Source organism: Ananas comosus, linkage group 21, assembly GCF_001540865.1.
Source record: "Ananas comosus cultivar F153 linkage group 21, ASM154086v1, whole genome shotgun sequence".
In the NCBI taxonomy this organism is placed as follows: domain Eukaryota; kingdom Viridiplantae; phylum Streptophyta; class Magnoliopsida; order Poales; family Bromeliaceae; genus Ananas; species Ananas comosus.
In genome coordinates, this window is record NC_033641.1 from 1,745,617 (window position 1) to 1,764,320 (window position 18,704).

The following is an 18,704-nucleotide window of genomic DNA, read 5'->3' on the forward strand; positions in this document are numbered from 1 at the left end:
TATAGGCTTTAATTTAATTTGGGCCATTATTGTTGGCCTATAAAATAAACCCAACAAGTACAACCGTGCAATTAAGCCCAACTCTAAATTTACATAACACAATCTCTTTCAGACTTTCACTATTGCACATAACCCTAAAACATGATAACATTCAAATTTTCAAATCCCTAATTTCTCTCTCTCTCTCTCTCTCTCTCTCTCTCTTTCTCCCTCAGACCCTCGCCCAGTCAGGCAGTCACCCTAGCTCACATTTCTTGTAATTATTTTGTAGTTTGAACTATTAGACATGTTGCATCAAATTATAAATAATGTTATATAAAAATTAAACTATTTATTATATAATGTCGAAAATTTCAATCGGCTTGTTTAGAGCTCGAGCTCGGCTCGACTTGAAATTAGGCTCGCTTGAGCTCGGCTCGAATTAATTTCAAGCCGAGCTTGAGCCTAGATTTGAGCTCGAAATTAATTTCAAGCCGAATTTGAGCTGACATCACATCAGCTCGCTCGAGCTCGGCTCGTTTCCACCCCTTACTTGAGGCTAAGAGAGGGAACGAAGCGTCAACAATGGCGAGAGAGCGACCCAAAACGCGCACGAGGAAGATGACGAAGAAGACGAAGAACCCTAGAGAGCGCTCCAAATCCAAACCCCTCTCCTCTCTCGATCCCCTCATCGCGAAGACGAAGACGAAGACGAAGACGAATAAGAGGAAGAAGGGAAGGATCGCAAACCCTAATCTCCTCCCCCTCCGCGAGAACGAAACCCTAGTCGAGGAGCCTGCGGAGGGGACGGAGACGAAGAAGAAGAAGGAGGAGAGCGGCGGCGGCGACTTCTCCCTCATCTCCGCCGCGCCCGCGGAGCAGCAGCTCCGGTTCTTCCTCCACTGGTTCCAGTCCGGGGCTAAGATGAAGCTCTCGCCGCTCGAGATTGAGGCCTACAATGGTAACCCTGAAGTTTGATCTTTTCTTTTCTTAGTTGTGCATATGTTCCGAGTGATGTTGCTTTTGGATGAGGGTTTTGTGTTCTCTGGGATCTTGGATCTTTCTAGGCTTTACTCGGCCCTGCTTCTGCTTCTGCTATTAGCAGAAGCAACCTTTTTAGAGTGTTGAGCAAAGAGTAAAAGATAAAGCTTGTGCTGCAGCTTTGAAGCCTCAAGAAGCAGAAGCTCTTATTTGCTGCTTCTGATTCTGCTGCAGAGACTAGCAGTTGAGTAATTTTAACTTAGTGCTCAAACACCACTCGACTTTACAGTAGGGAAAAACGGGACATCAATGGTTGATCTCTGTTAAGCTTGTTGTCAATTTCACCTTTTTAATGTGATCCCATAGTTCTAGTGTTCTACGTAGTAATAAGGCCATTAGTTTGGTAATTAGTTAGTTTGTTAAAAGGAATAGTTTTCTCAAATCATGTTATGTGATTAATCTAGTCTTTAGTATTGGTGAATTTTCTTTAATTACCTTGTAAACCCCTCATCACATATATCATCGGTTCTGTTCATCGAAGTTGATTGCAAATAAATTATATAGATTAGCTGGACTCTAAATCTCGATTGAGAATGATGCGTCCAATTTGCTGAGCATCTTTAGTCTGAGAAGTACAATGAGTAGATTTTGAGACCGATGCAAACTATCTTTTGTGGAATTTAGAAGTGATTAGGGAATTATGTGCAGATAATTGCATGGTTGAGCTGGCCGAGGGTGTGGACCAGAATGTCGATAATTTTAGTGAGCATGTTAAGGGAGCTTTTGGCACGCCATGGAAAGAAGCTCTCTGTGAGGGGAAGCTCTCAGAGGGCTCAGTTGATGCAGGGAGTCCAGCATTACTTGTAATAAGCACATCTGCTTTGAGATCGCTGGAGCTTCTCAGGTGATTCACAACCTTAAGTGTCAACCCTCCTTATCTTATCTTATACTGTAGGACGTATTTAAGATGTATATACATGTGAATTGTGGTAAAGCAATGGTTTTTGTATCTTGCAAGTTACTGTGCAAATTTAGACGATAAATGTGTATATATTTTTGAGTGCCAATCATAAATTTTAACTAAAGTACTAATCATAACTCTGATGTGACTTTAATCAGTTTATATTAAACCTAGAAAATGACAAGTCATTGGTTCTCTAGGGGCTTGAAACCATTTACAAGAGATTGCCGTGCAGTGAAGCTTTTTGCAAAGCACATGAAAGTGGAAGAGCAGGTTTGTTTTTTCTCGATGCATATAATTCTCTTTTCATTTAAGGTAGCAATTTTATTGTCTTTCCCATTTTTTTAAATTTTTTTTTATCATGATTTAGCACTAAAGCTAGTTCATCACTTCATCATGTTAACCTTTCATAGCATTTGACTGGTAATTCATAATTAATGGACTATTTCTTTTTTTATTTTAATTGGAAAAATTGTTAAATGTGAATGGTTATCTAGTAAAGTAGAAACATCAAAATCCTTTTGTTTAGGGTAATATTAAACATGGGAGAGTTATTCTAATTTAGCAAGATTGTAGGAGTGCTAGTTGCACCCTGCAGTCCTAAACCTAAAAATATTGTCAATCTTAAATTTACTGAGGAAAGAATCAAATTAAAGAGGACAATAATGTGTTATCGTTGATATTACACCCTTTCGCTTTATTACAACCACTTTTAGTTGTATGTAACATTAATATATAGGGGTGCTATAATAGCCGATTAGGCAGGCCAACTTTAGGTGGTTTAACTACGAAAAGTTCCCAAGTGGACTGCCAGAGTGCGTAAGTAGTGTTTTTGGCAACACTGGCCTATAGTTTGCTATATAGTCCTTACTCCTCATAGAATTTTTTTCCCTACATATATATATATATATATATATATATATATATACATACAGACATATATACACATACATACATACAGACATATATACATATAGACATATATATACATATATACATATAGACATATACATATATATACATATAGACATATACATACATACATATATATATATATATATATAGAGCAGGACTGTTGTGCTCTCAGGAGCACGGAGGCCTCCGTGCTTCTGAGCCGTTTTCGATGATGGAATTTCCGAATCGACGATCGGCTCCGTTAGACTTGATCTAGCGTATTTGAAGTTTTTAGAAAATAATATTTGCAATTTTTCGATATCATTTACATAGTGATCGAAAGGGTTCAAAATCAATAATTTTTAACGGCTGAAAATAAAAATCCTATAAAACATGGTGATATAACACTAAAATTTTCGATCAAAAATATTGATCTTGTTGTAGATAGTATAAAGAATTTTGTATTAAAATTTCATCTGATTTGAATACTTTTACACCGTTAAACTTGAAAACGGCATATATCAACCATTAAAAATTATTGATTTTGAACCCATTCGATCACTAGGTAAATGATATCAAAAAATCGCAATATTTTCTAGAAACTTCAAATACGCTAGATCAAGTCTAATGGAGCTGATCGTCGATTCGAAAATTCCATCATCGAAAACGGCTCAGGAGCACGGAGGCCTCCGTGCTCCTGAGAGCATAGCAGTCCTACTCTATATATGTATGTATGCATGTATGTATATGTATATGTGTATATGTATATGTGTACATGTGTATATATGTATATGTGTACATATGTGTGTATATGTATATGTGTATATAGGGTAAATTGCATTGTTACCCCCTGAACTTTTGGCGAAGTTTCACTTTACCCCTCGAACTCCTAAAATGGACATCTAACCCCCTAAACTCTAATATTTCATGTTATCCCTTCCGTCAATTTTCCATCAAGCTCCGTTAACCGAAAACTGACGGAAGGGGTAAAACGAATGAAATATTAGAGTTTAGGGTGTTATATGTATATTTTAGGAGTTTGGGGGGTTAAGTGACACTCGCCAAAAGTTCAGGAGGTAGCAGTGCAATTTACCCTGTAGGACTCTTAACTATAAATTATTTTATGATAATATGTTACTTATGGATTGACTACTAATCCTCAAGTTAGTGATCATGCTTGATTTTGAATTTATATATATTTTTATCTTAAAATAAATCATATCATAATTTATCCTACATTTTATTGTAATAAAATAAAAGCGAAAGAAATGAATTAGAGTGGCTTAAAGATAAGAAAAGAGCGATACTAACAACCTACGATGCTCGAACACTCTACTATCCTGATGTATTCGCTAACATGGTTGATTTACAATAGGTGTTCTCACTCGGATATAGAGATTTTAATTCTCAGTTAATTTTTTGTATTACTCGTTTGTCCCTTTTATCTCTAGAAGCATTGATCTAAAGTATTATTATAAAATATTATTTTATATTTTTATATTAAAAATTTCTAGTTGGCTGAAATGAAGTACAAAAATTTTATTTTAGACTACAATAAAATTACATTGCATAGTTTCATAGGAAGTAAGTGCATTTTCTAGAACAATAAAATTACATTGCATAATTTACCATAATGTAGGTAAATTATGGTATGATTTATTTAGGATAAAAAATATATATAAATTCAAAATCAAGCATGATCACTAACTTGAGGGTTAGTAGTCAATGCATAAGTAACAAATTAGGATAAATTGTATTGCTACCTCCTGAACTTTTGGCGAGTTTCACTTAACCCCCCAAACTCCTAAAATAGACATCTAACATCCTAAACTCTAATATTTTATTCGTTTTGCCCTTTCCGTCAGTTTCCGGTTAACGGAGCTTGACGGAAAACTGACGAAAGGGGTAACATGAATGAAATATTAGAGTTTAGGGGGTTAGATGTCCATTTTAGAAGCTCGAGGGGTAAAGTGAAACTTTGCCAAAAGTTCAAGAGGTAACAATGCAATTTACCCTGTGTATATATGTGTGTATATGTATATGTGTATATATGTATATGTGTGTATATATGTGTATATATGTATATGTGTGTATATATGTGTATATATATATATGTGTGTGTGTGTGTGTGTGTGTGTGTGTGTAGTGCTAGGCTCCTGCGCTTTCGAAAGTACAAAGGCCTCTGTGAGTTATTTTTCGATAATAGGACATCCGATTCGGCGATCGGTTTCGTTAGAGATGATATACAGTATTGGAACTCTCTAGAAACCAAATTTTATAAGTTTTTGACTTTTTTTGCCTCATGAACGAGTAGCCTTAAAATGAACTGTTGAAATTAAAAATTTCATAAAAAATAATTATGAAAGACTTAAATTTTAAATCGAAAATATTGATTTTGTTTTTGATGTTAAGTAGAATTTTCTATTAAAGTTTCATGTAATTTCGATTGTTCTACACCGTCGAACTTGCAAACGTGCCACATCGGCCATTAAAATAGTCATTTTTTAGACCCTTTGATCACTGGGTAAATAATATCAAAAAATTATGAAATTTAGTTTACAAGTAGTACTAATAGCGTAGATTATGCATAACGGAGTCATTTTGAATCGGATCTTCCATCATCGAAAATAGCTTACAAGCATGGAAGCCTCCATACTTTCGAAAGCGCAGAAGACGTACTCTATATAAATAAAACAATCAATGATATATATATATATATATATATATATATAACAATCAATGATTGCACTGGTATATATATATGTATATATACACCAAAGTGCAATCACTGATTTGCTTATGTCAGATTTCTCCCTATCTCTTTGAACTCTGAAGTGCACGAACCACTAGTTTTATGATGACCAACCAAGGCAAACAACTAACTTGACTCAGTTTGTTATTGTAATCTTCAAAGTAGTTAGGGGTACAAGATTTTCTATTTATGAATATCATTTCTGAATAATCTTTTGTTCTTCTTGAACCTCAATTGTGTGTCTATAATTTCCCGGCGCAGTTTGCCATACTTTGCTCATTCTTTTTTTACCTGCCAGGTCACGTCGCTGAAGGGTCGAGTAAATATTGCTAGTGGTACTCCAAGCAGGTAATTTTGAAATTCCCCATCTTATTTAGCATGGTTTTTAAGGTTGTTCCTTAACATCCTTTATTTTAGCTTCTTTATGGCAAGATTGTAGCCTTTTGGTTACAGTATATTTTTTTTGAATATTCAAACAATTTTGTTGGGCGTTGCATGTGAAATCATGAAAGAACTGTGAGCTGATTATTTCTTAACTGATCTTCCCTTAGACTTTTGCCCTGTTTAGGAATGCTTTCGGGGGAAGATGAGAAATAAACAAAACAGTCAACTTATTATGCATATTCTCAAGAAACCGCAAATCAAGTGAAAAAGTTAAAAGAAATCATATACCTATGCGACATTAAAATTTCTTGAACATTGAAGATGAGTAATTTACATTTTATATATTTAATATGCCTGAAGGGTGTAGTTAAATGAATAATATTTAGCTATTACCCGGGGTGAGGATTAGAATTCACGGAAGAGTGTTATCATCGCACAATGATAACCTGTGATTACCTAGTCAAATCTGGTTGGTGGTTGGTAGGGATCGCTTGTTTACATTTTCCCTCCTTGCATTGGCTTTAAGATTCTGAGCTCTCTTCTTTGCTGTTATCCTTGAAACTGCAATTATGTTCCTTTCAATGGGCTAGAACCAAAATCAGGATGACTTCTTAGTGGATTTTTTTTTAAAGATGATTCTTTTCCCCCTACAGTTATGAGCAACCTTCCTAGCAATCTGTTATTTGAAGAACTTTTCCTACATAATTAAGTGATAATTGTAATTTGTCCATTAGAAAGAAGCAATTTTTACGATATTACCTAGTATCTGCATTGTATCAAAATTTTATGCCAGTAATAAGTGTAACAAATTTAACTCAATCACTAATATTAGCAACTTATTAGGCCTAAAAAACCAGTCCAAAATGCTGAGTTTCAAGTTACCAATCCTACTGTACTAGTTCTTATACACAAAAGTATAGGCCCTGCAATAATCTAGTAAGACTATTGGGGTGTGATGAGGATTAACAACTATGCGTGCCCCTACTGTGCGCGAGGATTATATGTAAGTGATGTGGACGGATCTAGCCATTCATAGTATCTAACGTGACCAATATAGAAAGGGCTAGCGTAGCAGAGTATCGTACCTTGAGTGATGCCATGCTCAAAAGAGAAGTTCACGGGATTTAATTTATGCCAAGTATGGCCATATATATATTTAACAGGATATGGTTTATGGGGAAAAGGGGAAGGTTTTGCTAAAACCCTCTTCAAGTGCTTCTAAATTAACAAACAACAGAAATCCAGTGAACCATGTACTACTATACGAAAATATTCTAATCAACGGTGTTCTCAATGTGATTATGAACATGGTAGTTCATCAGTTATTATCACCATTTTTTTTTCCCGTCATTTTTTTTTCAGCGATATAAACACTCCCACCCTGCGCATCTCCTGCGCCTGCTTGTGCTGTTTCATCTTAGTATGTTGTCTCAAAAGGTTTTACTTTTAATAATACCTCATTATGTTCCTTCTTATATTTTCTCAGGATCAAGAAGCTAATAGACTTGGAAGCCATGTCATTATCGCGCCTACAAGTCGTTGTGCTCGACATGCAAAGAGATGCCAAGTCTTTCTCCTTATTCACACTCCCGCAAGTCAGGTTGATATCTACAAATCACCCGAATTTAACTCGTTTTATGTTCTCGACCTCATCTCTTCTTTTTTCATTTTTATACATCTGTTTGAACTTTTATTTGTTCTCCGCAGCACCGAATTCTGGGACTTGTATCGGAGTCATCTGGAGCCTAAGGTTCTTTGCGGTGACACGAGGATCTGTTTCTATGGCGCGGTACGGAAGAAGGACGTAAACAAAGCACTCGCATCAGCTGAGTAGTTATCGACGAGTACAATCATGATCACAGTATCGAGAGCGGCGCATCAAATCCATATCGGTAATCGACAAACACTGTAAAATCTTTTCTTGAGCATGTTTTGTTTTATTTAATTTAATTGTTCTTAAGTGAAGAGAAGAAGAAAACGAAATTAAGCATCGGTTGTTGTGGTAACTTTCTTAGGCTTGTAACCTGAATGTTGCTGAACTCAAGTCTCAATCATAGAAGACCCCCCCAACTATAGGCAATTTTGAAATAGCTCCCTAACAATTTCTCTCTTATGGGACACTAATTTTTATTTATTTTTATTTCAGGTAAAATTTTAGTCAATTGAATGTTTTGTTAAAATTAAGAGCTCTACTAGCTGTTTGTTGTCTAGTATTATTGCACTTGCATAAGATTGAATAGTTAGAGCTATGAAATTTGATGGAATGATTAATCAATTTAACAATTATTTTAGTTGAATTGACTGAAATAATTCAAATCAAAATAAATAGAAGTTGATGTGTTGATGTAAGAAAGGGGTGTATCACAGTATCACTACAGAGTTCTAAACATTACCAATTTATCACTGCAAAATTGAAAATACATATCTCAAGTTCCAATTCATGCAATTTGGCTATCATTTCACAGGATGGTTTTTTATTTTTTTTTTATTTTTTTATTTTTTTTTTTTGGTTGAAGGTTTAAACTTTAGGTCCCTTGTAAAACGAGTTGTTTAAAGGTCTTTATATAATTATTATTATTTTTTAGAGGTTTAAACTTTAGAGGTTGCATAAAATGGTATAGATGTTAGAGTACAAGTTAGAATAAAGATTATTAGAAATGAAAATAGGGGTATTAAAAGCAATGATTTAAAAAGTGGGTCGAATCGGACGGTTCAACTGGTCCGACCGCGATCCAGTCTATGAAGAGGTTTCATTTAATCATTTGAACTAGATAAGTTAAAAAATTATTATGAACCGTTCGAATTGACGGTTTAACCATTAAACCAGCGAACCGTTCAGGTTTTAATCCAATCAGCAGGATATTTTTTAATCAAATTATATTAAAATTAAATTGCTTAACTTATTTTAATTTCTATTAACACAAATTCGCATTATAAAAGTGAAGCTTGAATATCTACATGTCTTAAATTGGTTTAGAAATTAGTATTTTATAATTAAGTATGATGCGAGAATAATATATACATATATGTAATGCACGTGCGAATGTGCGTTGCACGTCATATTTAATTAAATTAAATTTATATTTATATTTTAAATTTAAATTATTATTGGTGATATGTGTCTATTTATTATTTGATTTTGTTTTTAACTTTAATTTATCTCCAAATAAATTTTATATATTTTCAATGGCTAAATTACATAAAATTTTCATGTCAAAATTCGATTTTTCACTTTTCCTCCTGTTATTTAAAAATCTACACTTTACCCGCTTATAAAATAAAAATTGTTCACAGGGGAGTACGGTGTGAAATGTGATAACAAAATGACCATTTTGCCTCACTATTTTTGCCTCCTCCCTCATCTTGCTCATCCCGCCGCCTCGATCGGCCGCGGTTCGCACCTCGATCAGCCGCGATTCCTCTTCATTTTCTTCTCCACCTGATCACCTTCTCCTCCTGCACCCTTGTCGCCCCTCTATTTCGGCGACAGTACGGATGGAGATGTGGGCGAGGGCGAGGCAGTGAAGGAGAGCGAGGCGGAGGAGGGCGAAGCACAGTAGAGAGGGCGGAGGGTATTTTTGGCATAAAAAATATTTTATAACGGAACTCTAACAGATCATTAACGATAAAGGATGAAGTAAACATTTTTTATTTTTTAAGGGGAAAAGTGTAGGTTTTAAATGATAGGAGGAGAGTAAAAAATCAGATTTTGATAGAGGGGTTTTCTGTAATTTAGCCATTTTAAATTTAGTTATACTGTAAATATTTTTTATATGTATTTTGTAATATACAAATTTTCCTTGAATTTGAACCTGATTTAAAATTTTAATTAATTCAAAATTTTAAATTAATAAATTTAAATTTATGAAAAAAATTCAAAATTTGAAGTTAATTTTGAGTCCATATTTGAATATAAATGGTTATAGAGACATTGATTTATTTAAAATAATTAATGAATTCATATTTAAATTTATGAACAAAACTCAAAATTTGAAGTTAATTTTGAGTCCATATTTGAATATAAATGGTTATAGAGACATTGATTTATTTANAATATTAGTAGAATGTTGAATGATAAAAATATTTCATAAAAAAATACTTAAAGAGAAATTAAAAGTTTGTTTCATTACATTATTTATTTTGTGTAAGAAAATAGGAACCAAATTATTTTTTCCACCAAAATATGAGTTTGTCAGCAACTTGAAATTTGAAATACGTATTTTTGTATATAGTGTGTATATATATATATAAAATAAAATTTATTGCGTCATGCTGATGTCACTTGATCATTAGTCCCCGCTGGCTGAATTAGTAACTCCTGAGCCAGTAACATTTTCATGTCTATGTTCGATTCGATTTTTACAATATTGATTCAAAATATTTATTGGTCGAGAAGCTGTATATATTTGCAGATGATAAAACTTTAAACAAATAATTATGACTTTTTAGGGGAAAATCTGATATTTTATTAGTTTTGCAAGAATTTTTTATTTTTTTTTGAGAAAAAGATAGCACACTACCCGCTTCATTCATTGGAACGGTGAATTAAGCTACATGGGTGAGACAGCAAGGCTTCTAAAAGAGTGAAAAAAAATAAAAAATAAAAAATAAAAAATAAAGAATATGTTGACAAGTAGAGAATCAATAACACTTAGATAAAGTAGATGTGAGATATACATTCCACTTTAAGATGTACCAATAATATTGTACATATGCTAATTAGATTATGAATTAATAAAATAATTAAAATTAGATTTGGAGTTTAGAGTTTAATTAGGCATGTTCTTACTTGGAAACAAGCTTGTTCCAAGAGGACGGAGGAGCTGCTGTTCCTGAGTTATACCTGCATGAAGCAAATGTTTCGGAATTATACTTTTTTATTCTTAAAATAAAAAAATAAAAAAAACCCTACAATTCTCTCTTCCTCAATCAAAACGGTGTTTAGGATAAAGCCTCCACTTGGTTCGTTTGGTTCAAATATAAATAATAACTATTTATTTTAAAGATAGATACAAATTCAGATATAAGCCAGAATTAGACTAATTTTGTGTTTGAATAAAAATTGAATTATTTCTGAAAATAAGATAAATAGTATTTGGATTGTTAGATTGAAACAGAAGGAGTAAAAATTATAATTTTAAAATAAAAATATTTTATCTAATTATTTAACATCAAAATATTAATTAAAAATAATTTAATAAACTAATAAATTTATTAGCTACACATATAAGATAATAAAAATATATTAATTAATTAATTATAAAAAATAATTTAACTTTCTAATTAGTTAGTAAATTATTTTAGTCAGATTTTAGTAAAGAAATTAATTAGACTAGCCAAAATATTAATGGTTGATCAATATAAATATTAGTCTATGAATAAACACATTAAAGTATTAATTTTTAAGTAGCTAATTAATTATGAATAATAAATTAATTAACTACTTTATTATTTAAGCAATAGATAATAATCTAATTGCATTAATTAAATTAATTAATCATTTAATATCATAATTAACATTAAACTTAGACTTTAATTAAGTTTGTTCCTATTTAAAAATAAGCTTGTTTCTAGAAAAAAACGGTGGAACAACTGTTTCAAACTTATATCAGCTTTACCCTCCTCTCCAACGCCCTCATCAACACCTACACCAAGTCCGGGTCCCTCCCCCTCGCCCTCCTCGCCGCCGCCCCGCGGCCCTCATCAACACCTACGCCAAGTCGAGTCCACCCCTCGCCCTCTCGCCGCCGCCCCGCCGCGACGTCTGCCTCGTGGAACACCGCCTCTCCGGGTTCAGCAATGGATATGAAAAAAAAAAAAAAAAAATTTGCTTCTATGGATATAAAACATGAAGATTTGCAATTTTGAGTGAACCGTTTGGTCGAAATAAAAGGACAACCCTTGTTGCACACTTTTCACTAGTTTATTTTTTTTTTCTAATCCAGTTCTTAAAATCTAATAAAGGGTTGTTTGGCTTGATGTCCTTATTAAGTACTATATAATAAATAGATTTGCATGGACTCCATATGGTTGTACGAAGTTAAAAGTGATAGAAACTTATGTTTGATTAATCACAGTTGAAAGCTGCTTATTCTGTTTCTCTGATTTAAGATTTGAGTGGGCAAATAAGTTTACCCTTTCTTCAAAATTTATTCTCTCCAACTGCTTCATCCTACATTGGATTTGGATATACATTTGAAGTTTGCCCCCCCCCCGCCCCCAAACTGCAGGCCAAATTGTAGTGCACAGATACAACAACAACAACAACAACAGACGAAATAAAACTTTCAGATTGGCACGCAGTCGCAATTGCGACGCAAGTCATAATGCAAGCAGCACAACCAGAAATATAGCTCCTAAACTTGACTCCTAAGAGAACATAATTAGAAAACGAAAACAAAAACTGCTACAGATATCTCAAAGATTTGACTACACAATGGAAATTAGCGCCCGCTTTTGCTTCAGAAGCAGCAGCCGCAGCAGCCCTCGAAGATTTGACAAATAGATCTACTACTAGTCCAGCTACATTGAGAAGCGAAAATGCGGTTCAAACCCAAAAGCAAAACAAAGTTCCGACTTCTAACTCCAACATAGAAATAAGCAGATATCAGTATAGCGATTCCAGAATAGCACTATTAAGACGACGCTTTATCAAACAACACTGTTTGGTACACTTGCGAACATTTATGTAAAATAAGCCAATCAAAATCGAGTTCATCGTTTAAACTGAATCAAGCAATTTGTTCTTGAGTTTTAAGAATCAAATGGAAAACATTAAAAAAACAAAAAGAAACAATAAACAGCCGATAACAAGGCTAAATCCATTCATTTACTCAGATTGGCCTTGGAAAAAAAAAAAATCTGGGTCCTCTTTTTAACCGAGTGATTTTTTTCCTATAATATAATTAAGAAGAATAAGTATACTACCATCACTTGTTTATCATAAAACTGAGAAAGATTCTCGGAAAAGTCGTAACCATCACTTGAAAATCACAATCGTAGTTCTATAAATAAGTTCCTAAAATTGGACTAATACCAAATTACTCGAAGTACTCTTTTTGTAGTTTAGCAAAAACACTAGCAAAATCTCAAGATAGTACAAAGTTCAAAGCAGAATCCATGAAAAGCACTCTTCTCTGAATTGTGCAGCATAATTTGCTCAATTTTAAGAAAATAGTATGCGATCCATAACCAAACTGAATTATAAATACTAACTAGGAAAATACTTTCGAAATTGTCCACTCCAAAACTTGTCTTGTGAATGAGCAGTGTTCAACGATTCGCCTTCGCAACACGCTCAATCTCGTCCTTCTTCTTAATAGCATAGCTGGAAAAAGGGGGGAGAAAAAAAAGGGAACAAACAGTGAATGATTTCATGTCAGCAAATACTTGTAATTAGAGGACAGGAAGAATAGAAAAGCCAAGCAGCATTAGATGACTTTATCGCCTCGAATCACATTTAATAAAATTATGGGTTGTAATGAAGGCGAAATGTATGGGCCGAACTCACAGCGTCTTTATGATGCGATTAAAATGTTTCGAGCGTAAGATTGTAAGTAATAGATAAAAAGGAGGCAAATAAAAGTATCAAGAGGTCAAAGTAATAACATTAACATCAATCCAACTTAGATTTACTGCTTTGCATCATAGCAACTGATAGTAAAATTTCAAAAAATGCTACAAATTATTTAATACCAAAGTAATGAGTTATTAAAAAAAACCTACAACAAACATATATAGTGATGCCCAAGGGATTAGAAGTAGCTAATTGTCTGCATTGCTGAATTACATCAACAAATCAAAATTAGCAGCTACCAAGGGACCCAGGTCAGTAAAAGAATGTACTCAGTACTACCGCAGGCGGTTCAAGGCACCATGTCTGCGAAACAATTTGTTACATGGGCACATCGTTTTATGAAAAAAACAAAAATTGAAAAATACAAAGCTATTAACCCACATCACCAGGAATTAGAACATTAGACCGGAGAATAGAGAGGTCCATATTTTCTCCAAAAAGGCATAGGTATTTAGAAGGGCGCCATTCATATTTAGCTCAAAATAGTATAAAACCTAACAAATTAAAGAGCTATTGAAACAAAAGGGAGCAAAAATAGAAACCACAAGAGGGGAAAGTGAAAAGCACATATACCTATTTGAAGAGCCCTTGGCTGCATTGATTAGCTCATCAGCAAGGCACTCTGCGATGGTCTTGATGTTTCTAAAAGCACTCTCTCTGGCACCTGTCGTCAGAAGGTATATAGCCTGGTTGACCCGTCGGAGGGGAGAAATATCAACGGCCTGCCGTCTAACAACACCAGCAGACCCAATACGAGTAGCATCTTCCCTCGGCCCACTACAGATGAAGTAAAATACAATAAGCAGTAGAAACAGTATACTGAACAATGTCTAGCATAGCAATCAGATGGAGTAAAATACAATAAGCAGTAGAAACAGTACACTGAACAATGTCTAGCATACAAATTGGCAAGAGAAAGCTTATTGAAAATAAATAAATCAATAAGCTTGCATAACATAGTAGTTCCCTAGTAACATGACCTACATGAGACATGAACTTCAAGCGATCACAAATAAAACTGTTATTGTTATTAAAACAGCAGACCGAAATTACCAAATCTATGGCCTTCATTCTTCAACAGTATATGGAATATGTGGTTATGTTTATTTGATCAGTGCTAAGTCTGAGGCATTTGAAAAGCTCAGTAAAATATAAGAAAGAAGTTTTGGACTACAACGTTGAGGCCAATGACTCAAAATTTTTAATGCTTTCATTTTGACATTGAAAAAGATAGACATGGGGTACTTAAAAGTTCCAATAGCAATAACTTCAACCCTAAAAAGCTGCTCTCCAGAGCAAACTGCAATATTCCACAACATCACTAATAAAATATTTCACTCAAATTCCATTTCTGGGTTTCAATCAAAATCTGAACCAAATGTTTACAAATTGCATGTTTCAAATTGGTTTGCTATTCTGGATAGTCAAATAATTCACCTGTTAATGATGGCATCCACAATAATTTGGATTGGGTTCGCGTCAGTCAACAGATGAATGATCTCCATGGCATGTTTGACGATGCGAACAGCCATTAGTTTCTTCCCGTTATTGCGGCCGTGCATCATCAGAGAATTGGTCAGCCTCTCGATAATAGGGCACTGGGCCTTGCGGAACCTCTTCACCGAGTATCTTCCAGCTGTGTGAGGAAGATAGGTAGCATGCTTGGTCGAAGTCACAGCAATGTAATCAGCAAGCGAAATGTCAGTCACCTGCAAATATATATTTAATGCATAAAACAATGTCAAAGCAAGTTCCACATGCAAATAGGATGGTAGAGAGCTATTAAAAAAAAAAAAAAAAAAACCACAGAAAAATCTAGGGTTAAATACAGGTATACCTTTCTAAAGTTTAAAAAATAACTTACATATCGCTCCAAATTTTAAGTCAACTTGCATACCCTTCTAAAACTGGTCTTAGAAGTTTGGAGGGATGTATAAGTAAAATTGAAATTTAGGGGGATATATATATATATATATATATATATATATAAAATTGAACTTCTGTGTTTTTAAGAGCACGAAGTTGTTGGTGCTTCTGAGTTTTCGGTCTTTGGATGAAAATTTGTAGAGTTAGGATAATAGTGGTCCTCTAGAATTTGGTAGATGGTTGATAAAATAGTATGATCTAAGAGGTAGAATTGATCAAAGGAGTAGATCTAGCGGTGAAAAACTTGCAAGTACCAAGTGTTTAGTACTTTTAATAGCATCATAACCAGGCTCTCTCTCTATAGAGAGAGAGAGAGAGAGAGAGTAGAGCTCCTATGATTTTAAAACTATTGAAGCTTATTGTACTTATGATTTTTTAGCTATTAGATCGCCTCAAGATCCATGCAGTACTAATAAAAAAGACTTAATGGGACACAATATTAATAGTGTTGCATGGATCTTGAGGCCATCCAATAATTAAAAAATCACAAGCATTAATGCTCTTGTGTTTTAAAAGCATAGGAGCTCAACACTCTCTCTCATATATATATATAATAGAGCTATTATGCTTCCGAAAGTATAAAGGAGTTGGTGCATTCAACTTTTTGGCCCTTGGATTAAGGCTTAGTTTGGTATTGACGTCCATCTGACGCTATTAGATAAAATGGAGTTGAGGTTAAAGTATATAGGGATATGCTTCTGTGTTCTCCGGTGGGACAACAGAAAATATCTCGTAACTGACTCATCGCNATCTATATATATATATAGAGAGAGAGAGAGAGAGAAAGAGGTTGTTGTGCTCCTCCGTGCTTCTAAGCCATTTTCGATGATGAAATTTTCCTCCTAAGGCATTTTCAATGATGGAATTTCCGAATCGACAATCAGCTCTGTTAGACTTGATCTAGCGTATTTGAAGTATCAAGAAAATAAATTTTGCAATTTTTTGATACCGTTTACCTAGCAGTGTTTGAAAAGGCGCAAAGGCCTTATGGAGCCTAGGCGCGAGGCGCATATCTAATAAAAATAAAACTCTTAAAAAGCCTATTTTAAATGCATATTTTACATTAAAAAATTCTAAAATAGTTATACAAAAACAAAATTACCATAAAAAAAGTAAAGAAATCGCATGCATAAATGTTCTTGGCCTAAAAATAAAAAAATTACATTTCAACTTTCAGCTTAAAAGTGTTTGCTGCTGCTTCTTTCTTCTTACCGCTGCTACTTATTGCCATTGGAGGGTGGAAGAGAGAACGACCAAGAGAAAAGGAAATGAAGCCGTTCAATTAGAAATTATTTTAAAAATTTTCTTAACATTTTAGAATATATTGAAGAAACTGAAAACCCGAAAACCCAAACTCTAGATACATTAAGCGTAAATATCACGAGGCGCGTCTGAGGCGCGCGCCTCACTCCCTAATGCGCTGAGACTCGCACCTCGCGCCTAGGCGCGCCTTTTCAAACGTTGTTACCTAGTGATCAAAAGGGTTCAAAATCAATAATTTTTAATGGTTGATGTCTGCCGTTTTCAAGTTTAACGGTAAAAAAGTATCCAAATTAGATGAAAGTTTGACAGAAAATTTTTTATACCATCTACAGCAAGATCAATACCTCTAATCGAAAATTTTAGTGCTATATGACCATTTTTTGAGATATGTTTATTTTGAATCATTTTAATCGCTAGGAAAATGATATCGAAAAAATCACAAAAATTATTTTATAAAAACTTCAAATATGCTAAATCAACTCTCTAACGAAGCCGATCGTTGATTCAGAAATTCCATCATCGAAAATAGCCTTCGTGCTCCTAAGAGCATAGCTGTGTGAGTGTTGGGTCGGGTCTGCATGGCTGTGTCTGCGTGCCTGTGTGTTCGTGTGTACGGGCGTGCGCGTACGCACACGCGGGCCAGCATGTGTGTGGGTGTGTGCGTGCGCGCGCATGGGAGCGCGCGTGTGTGTGCGTGTTAGTTTTAAACTTTAGAAGGTTACACCAGTATCTAACCCAAAAATCTAAAGAGCTTCTAATACTTGCGGCGTCAGAATCTACAAAAACAAAAGAGACATTGTTGACAAAGCTCAGGTTTTGTCGCAATATTCAAGTCCTCACAAAAGTGATTCTGAGATGCTAAGAAAAGTTAACGACCGCACATCATGCGTTTAATCATCAATTTCAACATTCATTAGCATAAAGAAATACTCAATTTTCCATTTTCCCTCGAAATACGTAAGAATATCTTGAGGCTTATAAGGCATAACATTAGCTTTCCTTGCACAAAGCAAATCACAAAGAGCGAATTAAAAGAATAGATCGTCCATTCATGTTCTCTACTATTCTCATTAACAGCCAATCTAAAGATCTACCATTAAAACCACCTACACCCTAACATCAACAATCCAATGTTACATCTCCCGATATAGCAAATCCACCAAAAACACAACCAAAACCCTAATAATTTAGCAGGACGCTCCAAAATCAAACTAATCTCAACCAATCTAGAAGCATCTCAGAATCCAGATCAAATTACACGGATCACAAAGATCGTAGCCACAAATTAGAGAACCCAAACCCCTAGAATCTAGAGATCTCGCAAAAGAGAACGAAAGGAGAGTTGGGGTGGGGAGAAGAGATGGAATCGTACGTTGATGTCCTCGAAGGCCCAGCGATTGAAGAGCTTCACGTCCTGCTCGGTCGCCATTGTCGCCGTCGCCGTCGCCGTCGCCGTCGCCGTCGCCGAAAGAGACGATGAGCTCGCGAGAGGATGCGGAGGATGAGGAGGAGGAGGGAACGCGAAAGCGAGCGAGGCGGCGCCCTAAACCCTAATTTGCTCTATTTATACACGAGCATCGGTTTTTTTTTTGGAAAACTTTAAACAGCACCCTGTGATTCAGCGTTTTCTCATTTTAGTACTTTATCCTTTAAACTGTACCATTTTAGTACCTTGTAGTTTCCTTTTTTTCTTTTCAGTATCCCCTCTGTTAATTTTTTCGTTAAATCAATAAAAAAGTTAAAACTACAGGATACTAAACTAAAAATTTTGTAAACCATAAGACATTAAAGTAAATATTCGATAAACCGCAGGAGGTATCTATTTTTTTTTCTATATATTTTAACAGAGGATTAACAGAAAGAGAAGAAAAAATCACAGTACTAAAATGATACACTTTAAACCACAGGGTATATATTTTAACAAAGAGTTAAAACATAGGGGATAATGAAAAGAGAAAAATAAAACCACAGGGTACTAAAATAATACA

At 34.5% G+C, this 18,704-nt stretch overlaps 2 protein-coding genes across 3 annotated transcripts; one reads left to right on the forward strand and one right to left on the reverse strand.

Annotated features, from left to right (window-relative positions):
* Positions 514–8,135, forward strand: LOC109726873 (protein CMSS1). Of its 2 annotated transcripts, XR_002220648.1 has the most exons (7): positions 514–940; positions 1,669–1,864; positions 2,122–2,194; positions 5,866–5,915; positions 7,438–7,551; positions 7,659–7,843; positions 7,967–8,135. XR_002220648.1 is itself a non-coding variant. In XM_020256704.1 (6 exons), exons 1-6 carry the CDS (start codon positions 565–567, stop codon positions 7,783–7,785), a joined length of 936 nt encoding a protein of 311 aa, XP_020112293.1. In that variant the 5' UTR covers positions 514–564; the 3' UTR covers positions 7,786–8,131. The 2 variants fall into 2 exon arrangements, 1 of the variants encoding a protein (XP_020112293.1); XM_020256704.1 differs by having other exon boundaries at positions 7,659–8,131.
* Positions 12,931–18,246, reverse strand: LOC109726841 (40S ribosomal protein S5). Its single transcript, XM_020256650.1, has 4 exons — positions 18,089–18,246; positions 14,965–15,236; positions 14,101–14,304; positions 12,931–13,278 (listed from the first exon to the last, which is right to left on the reverse strand). The coding sequence occupies exons 1-4, from the start codon at positions 18,143–18,145 to the stop codon at positions 13,224–13,226; spliced, it is 588 nt and encodes a 195-aa protein (XP_020112239.1). The 5' UTR covers positions 18,146–18,246; the 3' UTR covers positions 12,931–13,223.

Excerpts from the sequence above, each read along its gene's own strand:
- LOC109726873 (XM_020256704.1), top strand. The coding sequence starts at position 565 with ATGGCGAGAGAGCGACCCAAAACGCGCACGAGGAAGATGACGAAGAAG. Across the intron at positions 5,916-7,437 it reads GCTAGTGGTACTCCAAGCAG|GATCAAGAAGCTAATAGACT; the intron begins GTAATTTTGAAA and ends ATATTTTCTCAG. Across the intron at positions 7,552-7,658 it reads TTCACACTCCCGCAAGTCAG|CACCGAATTCTGGGACTTGT; the intron begins GTTGATATCTAC and ends TGTTCTCCGCAG.
- LOC109726841 (XM_020256650.1), bottom strand. The coding sequence starts at position 18,145 with ATGGCGACCGAGCAGGACGTGAAGCTCTTCAATCGCTGGGCCTTCGAG. Across the intron at positions 15,237-18,088 it reads GGGCCTTCGAGGACATCAAC|GTGACTGACATTTCGCTTGC; the intron begins GTACGATTCCAT and ends ATATATTTGCAG. Across the intron at positions 13,279-14,100 it reads GCCAAGGGCTCTTCAAATAG|CTATGCTATTAAGAAGAAGG; the intron begins GTATATGTGCTT and ends CCCTTTTTCCAG.